At 44.6% G+C, this 18953-nt stretch overlaps 1 protein-coding gene across 3 annotated transcripts in view; it reads left to right on the top strand.

The window, feature by feature from the left end:
• Nucleotides 1–8266, top strand: part of minar1 (membrane integral NOTCH2 associated receptor 1) — a 51140-nt gene extending 42874 nt beyond the window's left edge. For all 3 annotated transcript variants that reach the window (XM_079292179.1, XM_079292177.1, XM_079292178.1), the window contains one exon: nucleotides 7165–8266. In XM_079292179.1, the coding sequence (XP_079148305.1) occupies nucleotides 7165–7353 (189 nt within the window). In that variant the 3' untranslated portion in view covers nucleotides 7354–8266. The remainder of the gene's footprint in view (nucleotides 1–7164) is intronic.
• Nucleotides 8267–18953: the final 10687 nt, after the last annotated feature.

Here is an 18953-nt window from a genome sequence, read left to right as displayed (position 1 = left end):
TGTTCCTTTTTTGTACAGAAGGTGTCGCAGAGGGATTGTCCCACTCTGTTTTTACTTTTTACATTCAAATTTGATGGTAAAAGATCCTTACCGAAAGGTAGGGACAAAAATCAACAGTAATCTGTAAAAATAAAATGTATTCCAAAGTGCATCTGAAGTTGAAATGGGGCTTTAGCAGTCTGACTTATTTAAATCAACTGAGTGTCTTCCAAAGTCATTGGTATTTTAGGACAAAATCTCCTCTTTTTGCTTTTCTGGAAAGTGTTTTCTTATTGAGCTGCAGTAGAAAAGTAAAATAAATAGTAAAAAAATAATTGGTTTAATTTAAAGCCCAGACTGAACAGGAAAAATGATTACGGCAAGCAAAACCTGTTTCAATGTTCATATGGGCATCCAACTATTTTTTTATAGCCTGGTCTGACAGCTTGAACTTGTTAGATATTTTTTCCTTGTAGATCAGCTCTACCTGTACAAATCCTCTCCTGCGCAAGGGGCTGCCCTCCTCTCAGCCCTCACTCATCTTGAAAATGACAACACCTGTATCAGTGTGTTTGTTGATTTCAGTTCACCTTTCAATGCAATCTCCCTATTATAGCCCCCTGGGTTGTGAATGAATGAATGAATTTTATTTATATAGCGCTTTTCACAGACAGTACTATCACAAAGTGCTTAACAGAGCAGACATTTAAAAGCATAAAAAACACAATGTGACCCTAGGGTCAATAAATTATCTACACAGAGTGAATAAAAAATGTTAAAGAATAAAATTAAAATAAAATAAAAATGTAAAACATATTTTAAGAGCAGGTCTAGGACATGGGTTTACTTTTACACAAACGCCAGCCTAAACAGGTGGGTTTTTAGCTGGCTTTTAAAAGTATCCACAGTATCTGCGAGGCGCAGAGTTGCAGGCAGAGCATTCCAGAGCCTCGGGCCACTGCCTCAAAGGCTCGGTCACCACGGGTCTTAAATCGTGTGCGTGGGACTGACAGAAGACCTAGAGCATTTGACCTGAGAGTGCGGGCGGGTGAATAGGGGCGAAGTAGATCAGCTACATAAGTCGGAGCCTGACCGTGAAGTGCTCTGTAAGTGATGGTGAGAATTTTGAAGTGTATCCGAGATGCTACAGGAAGCCAGTGGAGAGATCGGAGTACGGGGGTGATGTGAGACCGTCGATTTGTCCTGGTGAGTAATCTGGCGGCAGCATTTTGGATGACCTGCAGACGGTTAAGAGCAGATACACTGAGTGATGTGAAAAGTGAGTTGCAGTAGTCAATGCGTGAAGAGATAAATGTGTGTATGATCATTTCTAATTCAGGTGTTGATACTACAGATCTCAGTTTACTGATATTTCTTAGATGGAAGAAACATGACCTGGACAGCTGCTTAACATGAGGGTCAAATGACATGGAGCGATCAAAGAAAATCCCAAGATTGCGCAGGTTGCAATGGGAAGCAGAGGAGAGAGGACTAATAATCTGCCTGATCATGGGGTCAAACTCCTCTGGAGCAATAACTAGGACCTTCGTCTTAGAGTCATTGAGTTGCAAGCAGTTTTCTGCCGTCCAGTCTCTGATGGCATTGACACAGTCCAGGAGCCGAGTTAATGTGAATGCCTCGCTGGGTTTAAATGACAAATGGAGTTGGATGTCGTCTGCATATAAGTGATAGGACACATTATAGCTTTTTATGATCAGTCCCAAAGGTAACAGATAAAGGGAAAATAACAAAGGCCCCAGAACCGAGCCCTGCGGTACACCACAAGAAAGTGGAGAGGTAACAGACACAAAATCACCCACAGAGACATTGAAACTTCTGTCACTGAGGTAAGATGTAAACCAGTCTAACGCTATGCCAGATATGCCCACCCAATCACGAAGCCTCTTAATCAGGATGTCATGGTCTACAGTGTCAAATGCAGAACTGAGATCCAGAAGAACTAACACAGAGCAGTCACCTGCATCAGCACACATGAGAATGTCATTTGAAACCCTCAGGAGAGCGGTTTCAGTAGAGTGTTGCTTACGAAACCCAGACTGGAACTTGTCGTACATATTGTGCCTCTCCAGTGCAGCAGTAAGTTGTTTGGCCACCACTTTCTCTAAAATTTTGGACAGGAAAGGCAGTTTTGATATGGGCCTGTAGTTCATGGGCAAAGCTGGATCTAAGTTAGGTTTCTTTAATATGGGCTGGATAGTGGCATGTTTGAAATAGGAAGGGACAATTCCTGTAGACAATGAGGAATTGACAATAGATGTTACTGCAGGGCCAATAGTTAGCAGAACGTTCTTAAATAGAGAGGATGAAATTATATCCAGAGAGCAAGTTGATGGCTTTGTTTTGGTAATTAAGTCCATCAGGTCTTGAAGGCTGATAGGCTGGAAAGAGCCCATAACAGCAGGAGATTGCGAGGAGCTACAAGTAGCCGAACAGATCCCAGGCCGAATGCCAGACCTAATACTTGTTACCTTATCATTAAAATAGATCAGGAATTTGTTGCAATCGTCAACAGAACAGCATGGTACAGTGGAGCCAGGTGGTGAAACAATTCCTCTAATTGTGTCAAACAGAATCTTGGGATTTTTCTTTGAAGAAGAGATTAGGTTGGCAAAATAAGCAGTTCTAGCTTCCTTTACTGTAGTATTAAAAGAAACTCTGAGGTCTTTGAGATATGAGCGATGCACTTCTAGCCCAGTAGCTTTCCAGAGCCGTTCTGCCCTGCGACACTTCTGTCTCACGCTGCACACAGCTTCTGTCATCCACGGAGTAGTGTTATAGGCAGCCCTGGTCCTTTCCTTAAGAGGTACCACTTTATCCAGCAAAGTGGTGCAATGTTCATTAAATGACTGTATCAAGTGTTCAACATCATTGAGATTTTTGTAAAAGTCACAGCAGAAGTGCATAGAGAAATGATCAGCTGTACTCTGAGTAATAATGCGTGAGTGGAATGTTTGTTTCAGACACGAGGGGTCAGCATTGATAGAAAGATCAAAGAAAATACATTCATGGTCACTGATCAATAGGTCCTCACAACGGGTATTATCAATATCAAGACCCAGAGAAAACACAAGGTCCAAGGTGTGACCACCCCTGTGAGTGGCGCCAGAAACATGTTGCGTGAAATTAAAAGATTCAGTAATATTGAGAAACTCAGTAGCAATACAGTCTGTGGTATCATTGACATGCAGATTAAAATCACCAACCAGAAGCACTTTGTCTAGCTTGATAATAGAGGTCAAAAAGTCTGTGAATTCTGATAAAAACTGACCTGCAGGACCTGGAGGTCGGTAAATAAAAAAACAGTAAAACGGCTTTTGCCGGCCCACTTTAGTCAGCTGTAGTTCAAAAGTAGCATAGGATTCTGTGCTCCCCAAGTGGCAGGAAAACTGATTCTTCCAGACCACGGCGAGGCCTCCACCGCGGCCTGTCAGACGCGGTTTCCCAACATAAGAACAGTCCACAGGTCAGAGTTCATTGAAGTGGATGCATTCCATATTCCGTTGCCAGGTCTCGGTCAGAAATAAAAAAGCCAAATTATGACTTGTGAACAAGTCATTTAAAATGTGAGCCTTGTTTGTTATAGAGCGTGCATTGATCAGACACATTTTTATGGGGGAAGACACTGTGTCATCATCAGCACAGGAAGCTTTGGGGGTATGTGCAACATGACGGATCACTCGTGCAGCACCTCGAACCTGACCATAACTAGGGCGTGAGCGCGAGTCTGTGATTCTCACGGGAATGGTCATGGGTCGTGGAGTGGAAGTTACGTTAGAGGCTGGAGACCCTCCATGCCGCCAGGGGGAGCTGGTGTTGCTTGTAGGGGATGAATGCGGCTGATGAATGATCGTAGAGGAAGAGTGACAGCGGACCGGGGATCCAGGTGTAAACAGTCAATCATGTGAATGGGAGTGAACAGCATGCTGTAAATTAGCCGCTAGCAGGCGGCTACCCAGCTTGTTAAAATGAATACCATCCTTCTTAAAAGCGGAAGAGCGGCCCCAAAACAGATTAAAATTGTCAATGAAGCTCACGTTGTTGGTCCTGCAGGCGGCCTGGAGCCAGGTGTGGAGGCTGAGGACTCTGCTGAACCGCTGTGATCCACGGCCGAGTGTTGGACTTGGACCACTGATAAAAACAGACAGTCCACAGCTGTTTAAAAAGCTTAAAAGATATGTAAAATCCATCTTGGTCAACTCGGACTGGTGGAGGGCTGTGTCGTTAATTCCCACATGAACGATAATTCGCCGAATGGAAGACGGGAGGGCGCGCAGCAGGCCAGGCAGTGTCAGCAGGATGTCTGGAGCCGTTGCTCCGGGGAAGCAGTGTGTCTCCGCGTTGAAGAAACGGGTGTTCCTGATTATTGAGTCCCCGACTATCAGCGTCGTCGGGGCGAAGAGGGGACGAGGCGGCAACACTGCGCGTGCAATACGCGTGGATGGAGGCGAGGATTCAACCAGTGGTGGCGGAGAAGACAAGCAAGGACTGAGAGAACGGGGGACTGAAGCTCGCCGCGGTGCTGGTGTAAAGCACGGTATGGAGCGGCGTGTCCTGGGGCGAGAGGAGGGCTCAGGAATGACTGGCGTAGGGATGTCGGTGGACCCGGGGCTGTGGGTCCCCCGAGGCGGCAGCTGGGATGATGTAGGAAGCTGGGAGTCCGTAGTCAGAGGAGGGAACTCGTGCAGGGCAAGGGCGTCAAATCCATTCTTCAGCTGGACATCGAAGCCATGGGGTGTAGGAGATGTGCGTCTCCCTCTCCGGCTGCCGTGAGCACAGACCAGGGCTCGTGATGTGATGCTGACCAGGGCATTAGGCTTAGCTCCGAGCCGTAGCCAGGAGGCCTCAGGAGCTGCGACCGGAGGAGGTGCCGCGGCAGCAGGACTGGAAGCGATGGACTCATGCACGCGGTCGCTGGCTGTGTCAGTCTGTGATGGACCGAAAATGATGGTGTCCATGAGGCTCTCGGCATACTGGATCCTGTAGAGCGTGGATATTCTTCCCTCCAACTCTGTGATTTTATCCACCAGGCGGGCGCAGCTGACACAGTCGGATGGAGGGGTGAGTGAAGCCATAGCAGATCAATGCAAAAACAGTTCTAGTTATAAAAAAGTTCTAAAAAAGTTCTAGTACGTGTTGGCTGACATCGTACTATTAGTGGATCAATTAAAACTAGAAAAAAGAGGGTGAAACAGACACTACGCACAAGTGAGCTGGATCAGGTGACAGGCAAATTGGAGGGAAACCAGCAGCACAGCGTCAGCGGTTGTGTGCTCAGCCCCCTCCTGTTCACGCGTGCACCCACAAGAGCAACCCCCAACATGCTTAATGAGAATATACGGGCAAAGGGCAAGTTCTCTGCAAATACAGACACCGCCACACACTGCACACAGGAAAATAAATGGTTCTTAAGTGGGTCTTTTCAAGGCTATGTGGTTCCATTAAGACCCATCACCAACGAAAGAGCCATTGCACTTTAGGGATGGTTCTACATGTTTGTCATACTTTTTCTTTGGGATATTAAAGGATTCTTTATTCTTGTTTGACTCATTGGATGGTGGGGTATGGTATACATTTGTAAAATGACCATACCTTTCCATGATCTTGGGGTGCTAGCCGATACAGTATATTGCACAAATGCAAATGTAATCTATGTAATTTGAAATTGATAATTGTCTACTGGTATGACTAAAATTGCAGTAACTAATAGTTACCAGTAAAATAACAATACAAATTATAAAAAGAGCCGCAAGAGGCCATTCCAGGTTCCAGGCTATTGCTCCTCAGAGCCAAAAACAAAGCCAGTCAGCAGCGAGTGGGTTTTGGGCTTCACAGAACTAAGCAAAGTCATCTCAGTAGGTTTAATTATTTCTGAAGATGGACTGAGTCCAATTTCATTTTAACAAATGATTTTGCACACTCAAAGTCCCGTCAGTCTTACGTCTTGGCATTTTGGGGACATATCTCAACAGCTTAATTAAAGATATTCAAGTTATGTGATGTTTAGATCACATTTCATCAATTTATGGCTAAATCTGCGCCAGGCACATGATTGATACTGGTGGTGCCCCCTATTGGGGGATTTCATAATAGTTTTACACATGTCATCAACAATATCATAAAACATATCCTGTAAGTTTTGTCATAATTGTAGTGGTTTGACCAAAAAGGCCCAAATGATACAGGCAATCAGAATATACCACACCCTTAGTTATTTTAACAACACATAGATTGATAATTAATGGCTGAATAGTGGCATTAAACAGTCAAATCAAATAACAAAGAAACAGTTCAATCCAGGTTCTTCTGAATATGCTCAGTTAATAAAGGAAGACAAAACTCCACTCCACTTCCGGATGAGAAGGCTGCTGGCACAACTAACCCCAGGTCATTAACTAAAAATACTCCACTTCGGGATTTACTGGTTGCCAGCTCAATAGTTCAGAAAACAGAACAAAAAAATCAACAAACCCCTAGAACTTTTGTTCAAAATGAAGAAAACAAAGGGTCACCATCCTGGATTAAGCAGCTACCGTTGTCTCCGGAGTCGTTTAATGTCGGATCTGAGAGGAATGATGAGGAGATAATCTGATCCTATAGGTTCACAGGGCACACTTGACTTCACCCTTTCACAGGGCACACTTGTGACCACATGAAGACAGGGTGAGATTAGGGGAATCTTTTATATGTTATCTTTGAGTTTATTCAACGTATAATAAAAAAAAGTGAAATAAAACACAGATGACCTTAAAATTATATTTTTGTTGTGTTTGGTCTGATACTAGTGTCAAACCAAGCACAACAAACCTGTCACATTTGACTCCTCTCATCAGGGGGATGGCTCCTCTCATGAGCACAATCTCAAAGGTCACCATCTGCTCTTTTTTTGGTGTTTAAACATGCCGAGACATTGACATAATAAACTTTTGTTTTCTAAGCATTTACTGAATTTGCATCTCTACATGACTGTAAAAAAATACAGAGGTGGAACACCTGGCTCCACCTCTGCCTGGAATTAATTCAGCAAGTATGACCCTGGTTCCTCTGGTCAAAACAGAGGTAAAGGTCTTGAGTTCCTAAATAGTATCAACGAGCTTGTGTTATAAAAAATGTTCTACCTTTTTCAGACATCTGCATCCTACTAATTACCTCTGTTTGTTTCATCAGACACAGGACCCCAACAACCTGGAGTACTGGATGGAGGATATATACACACCAGGCTATGACTCACTGTTCAAGAAAAAAGAGGCAGAGTTCAGGAGGGCTAAGATGTGTAAGATCGGAGTACTGATTGCAGCAGCTACCTGCACTGTCATCCTGGTCATCGTTGTTCCAATATGCACCATGAAAACATAAGAACTCTGATGTCGTGTCCCTGCCAATGAATGATACACTTTACGACAAAACTTACAGGATATGTTTTATGATATTGTTGAACCACATGTGTAAAACTATTATGAAATCCCTCAATAGGGGGCACCACCAGTATCAATCATGTGCCTGGCGCAGATTTAGCCATAAATCGATGAAATGTTATCTAAACATCACATAACTTGCTGAATATCTTTAATTAAGCTGTCCCCAAAATGCCAAGACGTAAGACTGTTATGGGAAAATATGTCAGTCTACTGCTTTAGGGTTAAAGAATGTAAGTTTTAGAAGTGCAGGCACTAAACCTTGTTTATCTTGTTATCTGTTTGTTCCTGTGTATTGTTTCTGTCTTTAAAGACGGGGACACACACAGGGGTCATGATTACGGTATTTCCCTTGATGGGCATCAGCTGAAGGGCATGACCCTCTGCAGGCATATATGATGTGTGATGGTTCACAGGTTCATTCCGTCTCTGCAATACTGTGACTTAACTCTTTGACCAGGTCACAGTGACATCAAAGGACGCATCTGACTGGGTGTATCCATGGTTTATTGTGGGGCAAACTGATAACAAAGGGATTTGTAAACATGCCTTAAAAGCGCCTTCAGGGTATCGTAAAGACAGGACACTATGCTTCAAAGAAAAACATCTGCCTTGACTGGTTTCCTTCTTCTGTTTATTCTTGTTTGCGAACCAAGATAACAGCATGCTGGCTGGGTATAAATGTCCATGCATTTGAATGTGTCGTCAGAGCACCTCTTGCAGATGACGGTGATGTATCTGTGAGACTGTGTTCTCTTTGCTTGCAAGCAAATAAATTGACTATTACAACTTTGATCGTTCATCCAGACTCTGTTTCATTTGACATTGATTTGATAACACTTTGACACTCTTCTCCCGACTATTCATAGAAATATTCCACAACAAGACTGACTGGACTTTGAGTGTGCAAAGTCATTTGTTAAAATGCAATTGGTCTCAGTCCATCTTCAGAAATAATTAAACCAACTGAGATGACTTTGCTTAGTTTTGGCTGTTGTTTTCTAATCGTGGATTGTCAGCAGATTTACTGACGTAAATGTGAAATGAATGTTTTGGGATTTGACGATTTCAATTGGATGTTTTTTTTTCTATTTAACGCAATATTGACGTCCTTTTTGCCAAGACAGCTGTTGTACAATAGAAATGAATTAATCAAGTACATAATATGTACCGTAGAAATTAGTTCAGAAAGTATGTATATATATACATATATATAGTTAAATAAGTATATATACAGTACTGTATATATACTTATTTAACTGTTGAAGTGTATTGTATTGTTTTAAACTTTGCACGACAGTATGACTTAAACAACTGCAGCAGATGACCACTGGATAACATTGGATTTGTTATGGGAGTCAGCATATATTTTTATTTTTGTATAATTACTGTACTGTGTATTTAGATTTAAAATATTTTTTTAATTCTCACATTTAAAAAATGTGAGAATCATATTTTTTTCTTTAATAACAAATATTTCGATAACTTAAATTACTACAACACATTTGAAAATATAGAAGTCCTTTAGTTTATACTCTACAAACTACCGCCTAAATATGTTTTATATATATATAGGGCGGCACTGTAAGGAGTTTGCATTTTGGGTGTTTTCTCTGGGTTGTCCAGTTTCCTCCCACAGTCCAAAGACATGCAGGTCTGCACTTGCTGACACAGCCGAACTGAATGTATTGATATAACGTTAGCCTATTCACTTAGAAAAGAATGATTTAAAAAGTAACTTGAATGTTGCTGCCACCTCCTCCTTTTCTGAATTCTAACCAGAATAACACTAGTTATGTGTTTTAACTCAAAAGTCTATAAATAGACTTTTAACCCAATAGCGACAGCTTTCTCTGAGCTGTCGCTATTGGGTTCATGCATGCAAAATTGTGAAGATTGTTTTCATGCCGTTGTACTATGGAGCTAAATCCAGGTCAAAAGTTTCATTCACTTGAAAAAAAAATGTGAACCTGAAAGTCCAAAAATACAGCAATGTATTCAAAATAAAAATAAGTGAATGAAAAGTTTTTTTGGGTTGAATATAATTTTGATTCAGTTCTGGAATTTTTTCGAATACATTTTTTTTTTCAGTTTTCACGTTCATATATTTTTCACGTTCATATATATTTTGATATTTGAGTTCTTATATTTTTCAGTTTCAGATTTTATATTTTCAGATTCAAATCTTTTTTTTTTGGGTTTCAAATCTTTTTTTCACGTTCAGGTTTTTTTTTCAGTTCAGGTTTTTTTTTTCAGTTCAGGTCGTTTTTTTCAGTTCAGACTTTTGACCCAGATCTAACGTGGGGGGCGTGGTATCAACTGAGAGGGGCGTGTCATCATGAGTGACAGCATAACAACGAGGGCTGAGGAGTTCCTCAACCACGTTGCCTTCAGGGAACGTGGGCACCGCGAGAATTATGATTCAACACTTTCTATTCACCATATTCACGTGATTGAAAGTTTAAAAAATGACGCTAGTGCCAAAATTCTGTTTAGCAAGCTGTTTTAGCCTCTACTTGGGACGAATCACAGTAAAAGAGCAATAAACTATGCCATATTGGGCCGTTCAACTACCACACTTAATATCTGACGTTTCGCACTTCCACACACCACTGTGAACGCAGCGATGGCGTCCGCTCCACCTGGACCGCCTGCTGGCGCCAGCGCGCAGGTAAGAAATCGAATACATTTTTTTACAGATACTAGAAATTATCCTAAATATTACAATGATGATTGTAAGATAGCGTCATACATAGAGGGAGAAGATTTATTTAAGTGGGGATTTTGCCAAAGCTAGAAATTAAGCAACTAGCTTAATGCTGTTAGCTTGTGTTTGTGAATTGTTCCCTCCTTACACTGACCAGCTCAAGTCCTTCAATGTGTGTTGTCTTTTATTGATAAAATGCTAGGCAATCTTATTTCTTCTAAGGTGTAATATTTTACACCTTCTACTGTTTCGCAGTTAGTATGGATAAAATATACTTTATATGCTTTATAGCAGCTTAATAGTTTTAGCTTTAATAGTTACTCAGGCAATACTCATATGAGACGGTAGGGCGAGGGAGAAGCAGTGGAAGTTTACTGGCTTAACTGCGTCACAAGGGCAGTGCCGCCATCTTAGGGTAGGCCCAACAGCCTCGGGCTGTATTAAACCAGTCCCCCCCCCCGCAGTCGACAACATTTCATAACACACTGACAGATGACTACGCCTTCTGGGACGGGCCAGTGTGGACGGATTTGTCCAGGCTCCTACCAGGTGGCTTACTTGTACAAACAAGCTCCGCCTGCTTCTTTGATTTCGACCAATGGGCTTCCATAAGAGGGACCTATATGAATTACTGCGCTGCTGTGTTCAAGCGTTGTTCTTATGGCGGATCTCGATTGAGAGTGAAGCTATTAGAAACCCATGCATGTTGAATTGCGGGGCTGCATAACTCTGTTGATAATAAACCTATTGCTTTTGATATAACTAAACGCCTCGTGAGAGCTTTCGTTGTCCTCTTAAATCCGCTCTGAGTGTGGGAGATAAGTTTTTCTCACAACAAAGTTGGTGGAGGATGCGGGCAGCCACGATAGAGAGCATCGGATTGGAGAAATGACGGACCTCTCTCTGTGATTTCAGAACCAAAAGGCGTGTTTCCCGTGAGGCTGGGAGCCCGGTAATTGCCGCCGGGGCCGTGCCTGCAGCTCGGGGACAGTCTGATTGTACCGGTACAACAAACTAAGGTGAGCAGAAACCTATTTAACTGAATTCTGCATATTGTATTTATAGACATAATCCAAATTTTATCAGACTGACCGAACTGTGAGTATGACATAGTCGTAGTGTACTTATACAGAATAATCAACCTGCAACAGAGTTGTTATACAGCCATTTGGGGGGTTTGTACACATGAGTGAATGAGTCCAACAGAAAACGTAAGATAAAAGGCGAAAGATAACGCATCTGTGCTATAGTAGAGTAGGCAGAAGCGCGGCCACGCGTGGAGCACGAAGCATTCGAATTCTTGCCACAAATAGTGTAATCTTTACCGTAATTTATAAAACGTTTTGGACTACGAAGAAAACTGCATAACATGACGGGGATGTGTGTTAAAGGTCATTGAAAACTGAATAGAGAAAATAGACCGTGAATAAATACCTTATCAAGGCCATCAAGTCTCCGGACACTAGGTTTGTGTGTAGCGTGTAGTGGAAAACCATGCTATCTCTGCTTAGAGTAGCCTAGACGTAGTTTCTGCACGAGAGCACAGAACTTAACCGATGTTAACCGATGTGTCGTTGATAACGGACGAAGTTTAAAGGGAAAGTAACCAGAAACGGACAGGGCCAGAGAAGAGCCCTAGGTTACGTGTGTTAAATTGTTTTGTTGATGTACTGCATTTGTTGTTTTAGGTTAGGGAAAGAAGTGTTTATTATTTGACTGTATTTGTTTGCTGAAAAGCAGTTTGTCATTTGTGTGGTGGCTAAGAAGCCAGCTGCACTGCAGTCGGGTTGCTGAGTTTGAGAAAGTGGATTGACTGTTGAGTGATGCCATTTCCCTCGGGACCGTGCTCGTGAAAACGCTATAAGAACAGACCTATATGTGATTTGTGCGTATTTCAGGGACGGCAGTGTATGGTTTCAATTTGGTATGGATGAGAGTGATTGCGGGAAGCGTACATGTGTGAGAGAGAGAGCTGAGGGTTAATATATGTGTCAGTTTTACTGGTAGAGTTAGGAAGATTACAGAGGATGGAAATTTGGTTCCCTAGGGACCGTCAACAAAGTTAGGAGCGAAGACACAGCAAAGGCACAGAGGCTCAAGGGAGTGAAAGTTGTAGATAAGGGACCAGCTGCAGCCCAGGGTGAGAAATAGTTACTAGGGGCAACAAGAACATTTGACAGGAGCTTTGGCTCCATCTGGTGGACATTTGGGAATACTGCATCCAAACATTTTATATTTCATATTAGTGGAGACAGTGAAGAGGAGGTAGACATGGCAGGGAAAGAGCGCACTTATCTGTGCAATTTGGAGAATGATGTGCAGGACCAGAGTAGGATGAAGGGTAGAAGGAAGCATTGGCCAGTAGAGCAGCAAGCGTACAAGAGAATGATAAAGAGATGGAAGGATAAAGGCATTTGGGATGGAGAACGTGGGAATCGTCCCCCAACGGAAGAGGAGCTGCAACAGATAAACAAAGAAGTAGTGAAACACTACGAAGAGAAGAAGAAAGACTGGGAGGACAGAAATCCTAAAAGTTTGAACATGGGAAAAAGAAAGGAGTCAACCCACGTGGATGAAGAGAAAGGAGTGTGGCCCTACATCAAGAGGTGCTTTGACTATGACAGAAAGAGGATGGACAGGAAGCCGATGCCCAGTGGAGAACAGAAGGACGAGATGAAGCTGGCAGCTGGAGCAGTAAGCTCACCACTAGAGGCCGCCAGATATGGCAGAGGCATATTTCCGTCCTTAACACCCTCAGCCCCTCCCTCATATGACAACAACCCGTTCGCTCCTAACAACAAAAATAAGCATGAGCAGGAACAAAGCAATCTGTATCCTGACCTGCCACCTCCACCTCCCGAGGAGGTGCCCTCCAACCCCTTCATACAGGCCCCACAGAGGGAGGTGAAAAAAGGACAACTAAAAGGATTCTTCACAGTGGAGGAAGGAAGTCTGGAAATACCGATTTCTCCCCAAGAGAAGAATAGAAGAAGAAAAGCAAAGGAAGTTGAAAGAACAGTAAGTGTACTGGAAGAACGCCTCCGTGAACTCCAAACACCAAACATACCTAGACGAAAGATCTTAAGCGGAGCGTGTGCAGACGCTTATGATGAAGAACTGGAAGCAGAAGCAACAGCACACATTGAGCGCCTCACCAAAGAAATCAATCGCAGACAGGGAGTAGAAGAAAGAAGAGAGACACGTATGTTAAGCGCGTTCGACTTTGTAGAGCTCCCTGATCTACAATCAAAGATGACAAGTCTCACCCTAGAGGAGGATGATGAATGGCTGCTACCAAAATCGCCTCCGCATGGCGGGCCAGCTGCAGGGTTTAGCGTCCAACAGTCGGTTTTTCACGACCCAGGTGAAGAAGAAGAGGAGGGTGGAGAAGAAGATGATGAGGGAGAACAGTCTACCTACCAGCTAAAGACACCGGCAAAGACAATAAAGAAACTGAAAATCGACGGACACTTCACAGGCACGGCCGAAGAGGCGGGACTAACACGAAGTGGGCGACCATTCCGCGGCACTCCCATGATGCCCCTCATGCCGGCTCCAACAGCCGCCGCGCCTCGTCGAATGGCATTCACTCCCTTCTCCTTCATGGATATGACGACACTGCTGGCCGCACTGCCTTCGCTAACTTCAGGAGCAGAGCCATGGATCAGTGAGTTGGGAAAATTCACGTCCACACACAACCTAGCACTGGGTGACTACAGAGGCCTATTGGCCAGAACTACTGACCAACACACGCTGGACAAAGTTGAAAATGCAGCTGGAACGCAGCAGATGCCAGATTGCACACCAATAGGCAATGTCAGGCTGGCACTACATCAGTCCCTAAGAAGAGAGTACCCTACTCCAACAGACCACAGCCAAATGTCCACCTTCGTAGCCAAGCCTGGGGAGGCTGCTGCCGATCTCCTAGCTCGTGCTGAGCAAGTGTGGAGAACAACATTCAGAGAATCCCCAGATACATCTCAGACATCATTAGCACTCTGGAGGAGCATGGTGACCAAAGGGTTGCCCGGAAAAGTAAGAGAGGCGATTGAAAATACCGTGGGTATTGCCTCCTTCACTCAACCTGCATGGAGAGAACATGTACTGCATCACTATGATAAACACAGGGCAGCAGTGGAAGGATCGGATGTGGAGCTCAAAGCACTGCAAGTGTCGCTAATGAAGAGACAGCTGGCAGAGCTTGACGGGGCTCAAAAGATTGCTAAAGATAAAAAGAAACAGATGGCTCAACAGGAAGCACAAGCAGAACAAGTGTTCCCGGTGATGATGATGCAACAACCATGGCAGCAGAACCAACGAAGAGGAGGCGCCCAATGGGATGGCCAAGGAGGAACTTTCTACTGCTACAACTGTGGAAAGCCAGGTCACTACGCACGTGACTGCCGCTCGCGTGGTCAGCCACAACAACAAGGCCCACCACGTGGAAGAAGAGGAGGACCCAGAGGAAGAGGAAGTTACCAGAGAGGGAGAGGCAATCAGGATCCGAGAAGTCAGAATCAAGCTGGACAGCCATACCAGCCACCACTAGGAGGCACTGAGCCATGGACGCCAAATGACCCTCGCTCTGGAGAACATGTCAACCAAGCACCACAAACACAGTGGGGGTATTTCAATCAAGGCCCCTACTAGGACACCCCACAACCACCTGGCACCGACACTATGAAATTTGGACTAGCAAGTGAGCCAACTCTCACTTGCACAATAAATGGACAGGAACACACATTGTTGGTGGATACAGGGGCAACATATTCCAGCCTCAGGTCTCCGCAAGTCCTGTCATCAAAATATGTGTCAGTGGTTGGGGTCTCAGGCACGCCAGAACGCCAGTGGTGCACTAAACCTCTAAATGTGCAGATAGGAAGTCAACAATGGACACACAGTTTCCTATCCGCTCCAAGCTGCCCAGTAAACCTTCTGGGCAGAGATCTGATGTCAAAATGAGGCCTAACAATATGGTTAAACAACGACGGGGTCCAGGTCTCACTGGACCCTCCCCCTGCAAGCACACTATCAATGCCTGTGCGAATACTAGCAATGCCACAAACATCCATTAATGTGGAATCATTGGATGAAGAAGTGTACTGGCTGAGATGTCTAGTTACAGGACCAAGCACACCTGCAATTCAGTTCTGGTTCAACATACACAGAGAGCGAATTCAAAGACTGCATCCATATAAAGATCCTCTGCCATATGTGCACTGCACTATGAATGTCACGGAAGATCCAGACTGCCCATATGCGGAGGATTGGGACAACCATATGGCACACCTAACTCCATCAATCGTATGTCAAGATGTGTATTGCGGAAAAGAAGGAGTGGCTGCAGCAGTGATATTGGATGATTTTCAGACCAAGTGGTATGGTCTCAGCAAAGAATCGGCTCCACATGTCACCCTAGCGGTTGGATTTGGACAAGAGGCCAGAGGACTGGGCCCAATGATAAAAAGAGCACATACATTGTCATGGGTGCACACAGTTACAGCAGGACTGCTGAAAGCAACAGAAGAAGGTATGTGGCGATGGGTCATCACTACCAAAGAGCACACACTGCCTGAGCATTTACCACTGCCACGACATCATGGTAAACCATGCACTGACCATCCAGCCACTGAAGCTCTATTAGAAGGCGTACCTAAGAAGCTATGGACGACAGGCCCTTATGATGTGGGAAAATTGGTAACGGTCAAACCTGTGAAGGTGGCGCTGCTGGATCCATTGGCACCTCCTATCTGGCACCCACAGTACAAACTAAAGCCAGAACAAATCGCAGGCATCGCTCCGACCATAGCAGGACTGCTACGAGCCGGAGTGTTGGTGAAAACTCAATCACCATACAACACAGCAATATTGCCAGTACAGAAGGCCGGAACCAACGCAGGATGGCGGATGGTACAAGATTTTCGACCAATCAATGCAGCCACGATACCTGCCGCATATCCGGTTCCAGACCCACACATTGCCTTGACAAACCTCAGCCCACAGCACTCGTATTTCACAGTAATTGACCTTGCTAACGCCTTCTTCAGCATCCCGCTGGACAAAGACTCACAGTCACTGTTTGCATTCACATTCAAAGACCAGCAATACACCTATTCTCGCCTACCACAAGGCTATCGTTGTTCTCCAGGTTTGTTTAATCATCATCTCAGACTACACTTGTCTGACATAGATGTGCCGGAAGGTGTCGTCCTCATACAATATGTGGATGACCTCCTGATTGCTGCCCCATCAGCAGCCACATGCCTGGAAACAACTGAGACTCTGCTGCGCCTGTTAGCCTCAAAAGGCTACAAAGTCAAGAAAACCAAGGTCCAAACATGTAGGAGACAAGTCACTTTCCTGGGTCGCACTCTCTCATCAAGCGGCCTAGCTGTAAGCACAGCCCACAGAGAAAGCATTCTCCATCATGACAGACCTAGCAGCGTGGGACATATGCTGTCATTCCTGGGTCTAACAGGCTACTCTCGCAGTCACATTCCTGACTACGCGGACCTCACCACCTGTCTCAGAAGCCTACTTAAGGAACCAGGAACTAGAAACACCTCAGCCCCACTAGTTTGGACAAAAGAAGCAGAAGAAGCGTTCACCACTCTCAAGCAGACTCTATCACATGCATCGGCACTTCAAGCTCCAGACTATTCACTCCCTTTCCACCTAGATGTTTCTGAACAAAAAGGAGGGATGGTAAATGCAGTTTTGTATCAGAAAAAAGGGGGAGAAAGAAAGGTACTCATGTATCACTCATCAAAGCTGGACCCAGTTGAAGTTGGCCAATCCACATGTACAAGACACATGGCGGCAATTGCAAAGGCGATTGAGAAAACATCCCACATTGTCATGTGCCATCCTCTGAAAATCCACACACATCATGGTGTGGCTGCATTCCTCCTAAGCAAAGAATTCACGTTCGGAGCTGCAAGAAAATCGAAAATTAAAAAAGAATGCACAAGAGCACACATTGTCTATGAAACCGGAGGAATCAATATGGCATCATCACTACAACAGGGAGATCAACCACACAGTTGCGAAGCAATGGCAATCATTGAAAACAAACTAAGGCCAGACCTAGGAAACACACCGATCCTAGAAGCAGAAATGTGGTTATACACGGACGGATGTTGCTACAAAGGAGAAGAAGGAAACACAGCATCCTATGCTGTGGTGAGACAATTCGAAGATCTAAAACACTCAATAGTAGCATCAGGTATCCTACCTCAACCAGCATCTGCGCAGCTAGCAGAAGTCGAAGCGCTCATACAAGCCTTAATAATAGCAGAGGGACAGTCAGTCAACATCTTCACAGATTCGGCATACGCACATGGGGCAGCACACGTGGATGGACCCATGTGGCGAAGAAGAGGATTCACGACATCAATGGACGCACCCATCAAACACAAAAAGGAAATGATGGCATTAGTGGAAGCTATGAGCCTACCAAAGACAGTGGCAATCATGAAGTGCAAAGGACATGATGGTAAAACAAGGACCAGAATAAGTGTGGGAAATGACATGGCAGATGAAGCTGCTAAGGAAGTGGGAGGATACAGACCAAAACAGATGGTTTTGAAGGCAGCCGTACAAGAGCCAGCACTCACTGAGAAAACACTGATTGACATACAGAAGAAGGCTGGATCATACGAATGGTCCGAATGGCAAAGGAAAGGAGCAACAAGAGGAGAAAGTGGACTTTGGAGATCCCATGACGGCAGAGTGGTAGCATCAGCAGAATTGTGTGTCTCACTGATACCAGAGGCACATGGACCAACGCATGAAGGAAAGAAAAGAACATTGCAAAGAATGCAAGTATTGTGGTGGCATCCACACATGGAGAGTATGGTGTCCCTCTTCTGCGACGAATGCACCACCTGTGGGGAGCACAATGTGAAGAAACCATACAAAGCACCTATGGGCTCTTATCCTGTACCATCAGCCTGCTTCCAGGACATCAGCATAGACTTCACGGACATGGGACCTGAAAACAGAGTACAAGGAAAAAGGTACATCTTGGTAATGGTGGACAGATTCTCAAAGTGGGTGGAGGCAATCCCAACTAAAAGAGAAGACGCACAGACCGTAATAAAGTGGCTGCAAACAGAACTGATACCTCGCTATGGGGTTCCTAGATGCATAAGGTCCGATAATGGTTCACATTTCAGCAATAAGCATTTGCAGGAAGTAGAAGCCAGACTAGGAATCAGACATAGGTATGGATCAGTGTATCATCCACAGTCACAAGGACTGGTAGAGAGGGCAAATCAGACGCTAAAATCAAAAATATCGAAAACATGTGCAGCATCAAAGCTGACATGGGTTGAAGCCTTACCATTAGCTCTAATGGCAATGAGGAGCGCACAAGGAAATGAGACGCATCTTTCACCACATGAATTAATGACAGGGAGGCAAATGCCAGGTCCTCCAAGAGATGGTAGTCATATTCCTGCCCTAGATGTGCAGCAGGTAGAAATGAAGGCATATATGACTGCATTAATCACTCTCACGGAGGCTCTCTCCAAACAGGTCCAGCGAACCAGTGCAGCTGACCAGGAAGAGGTAAAAAATCTCATCCGAGTGGGTGACTGGGTCAGGGTCAAAGTTCATAAAAGAAAGTGGACTGACCCCAGGTGGACAGGGCCGTACGAAGTGAAGGAGGTTACTTCACACTCAGTCCAGGTCATAGGTAAAGCAGGAGCCCCTTGGCACCACCTGACACACTGTGCCCCAGCACCTGAGCCGTCCAGACCTCTAGCAGAGGTCCGAGGTGATCTGACGCAAAATGCAGGGTAATTTGTTTGGAAGAAGGGACCTCCAGCCAC

The sequence above is a fragment of the Melanostigma gelatinosum genome (assembly GCF_949748355.1).
Source record: "Melanostigma gelatinosum genome assembly, chromosome: 2".
NCBI lineage: Eukaryota > Metazoa > Chordata > Actinopteri > Perciformes > Zoarcidae > Melanostigma > Melanostigma gelatinosum.
The sequence above is the reverse complement of the archived record's forward strand: the minus strand, read 5'-3'. Positions and strand labels throughout refer to the sequence as shown.